This window comes from Nestor notabilis, unplaced genomic scaffold, assembly GCF_000696875.1.
Source record: "Nestor notabilis isolate BGI_N333 unplaced genomic scaffold, ASM69687v1 scaffold20564, whole genome shotgun sequence".
NCBI lineage: Eukaryota > Metazoa > Chordata > Aves > Psittaciformes > Psittacidae > Nestor > Nestor notabilis.
The window spans coordinates 492-1115 of record NW_009927121.1 but is presented as its reverse complement, the minus strand read 5'-3'; the positions used below and the strand labels follow the sequence as shown (position 1 = coordinate 1115).

Sequence of the window (624 nt, the reverse complement as noted above, 5' to 3'; positions counted from 1 at the left end):
CCCGTACTGGATCACCCTCCTGCTCCCCACCTGCACGGAGATGGGCAGCAGGTGATGGTGCCCGTGTCCCCCGGCTGAGCGGGACCCGGCCCAGTACCGGTACCTTTGTGATGCCCAGGACACCGATGTTGGGGCTGGAGGAGGTGGAGCCATTGCCAGTCCCGAGCAGCCCCGCGATGATGCAGGAGATACCTTCAGTGAAAATGCCCCTGGGAACGACATGAACACGCTGGTTTCCATCGCTGCTCTCCTGCAGCGTCCCTGCCTGATACCCACAGGGATCTATGGCATGAGGAGGGTACTGGGGTGGGGAGCAGCTGCTGTACCTGTTGATGGCATGCACAGGGGGCGCGGGGGCTCCTGCCAGCCGGGCACAGGAGTAGTAGTCCCCGATGGACTCGATGATACCCGCCAGAGTGGCACTGAACATGCCCAGCACCGCTGCCGAGGTCACTGTGGGCAGACCCCACTGGCCTGCCAGGGGCAGAGCACAATGCCAGGGTCCCAACACGGGGACCCGGCCCCCCTGGTGCTCCCCAGCCCAAATGATGCTGCGCCAGATCCCTGCATGCCCCAAGGCGAAGGGGTATCGAAGGGACCTGTGCCTGCCAGGCACTCACAGGG

General features: G+C 64.7%; 1 protein-coding gene across 1 annotated transcript in view; it reads right to left on the bottom strand.

Moving 5' to 3' along the window:
• Window positions 1-624, bottom strand: part of LOC104405269 (solute carrier family 23 member 1-like) — a gene marked incomplete at both ends in the record, with an annotated part of 1674 nt that overhangs the window by 679 nt on the left and 371 nt on the right. Inside the window, 3 exons of the mRNA XM_010013927.1 lie at window positions 1-30; window positions 104-209; window positions 327-474. Coding sequence (XP_010012229.1) covers window positions 1-30; window positions 104-209; window positions 327-474 — 284 coding nt within the window. The remainder of the gene's footprint in view (window positions 31-103; window positions 210-326; window positions 475-624) is intronic.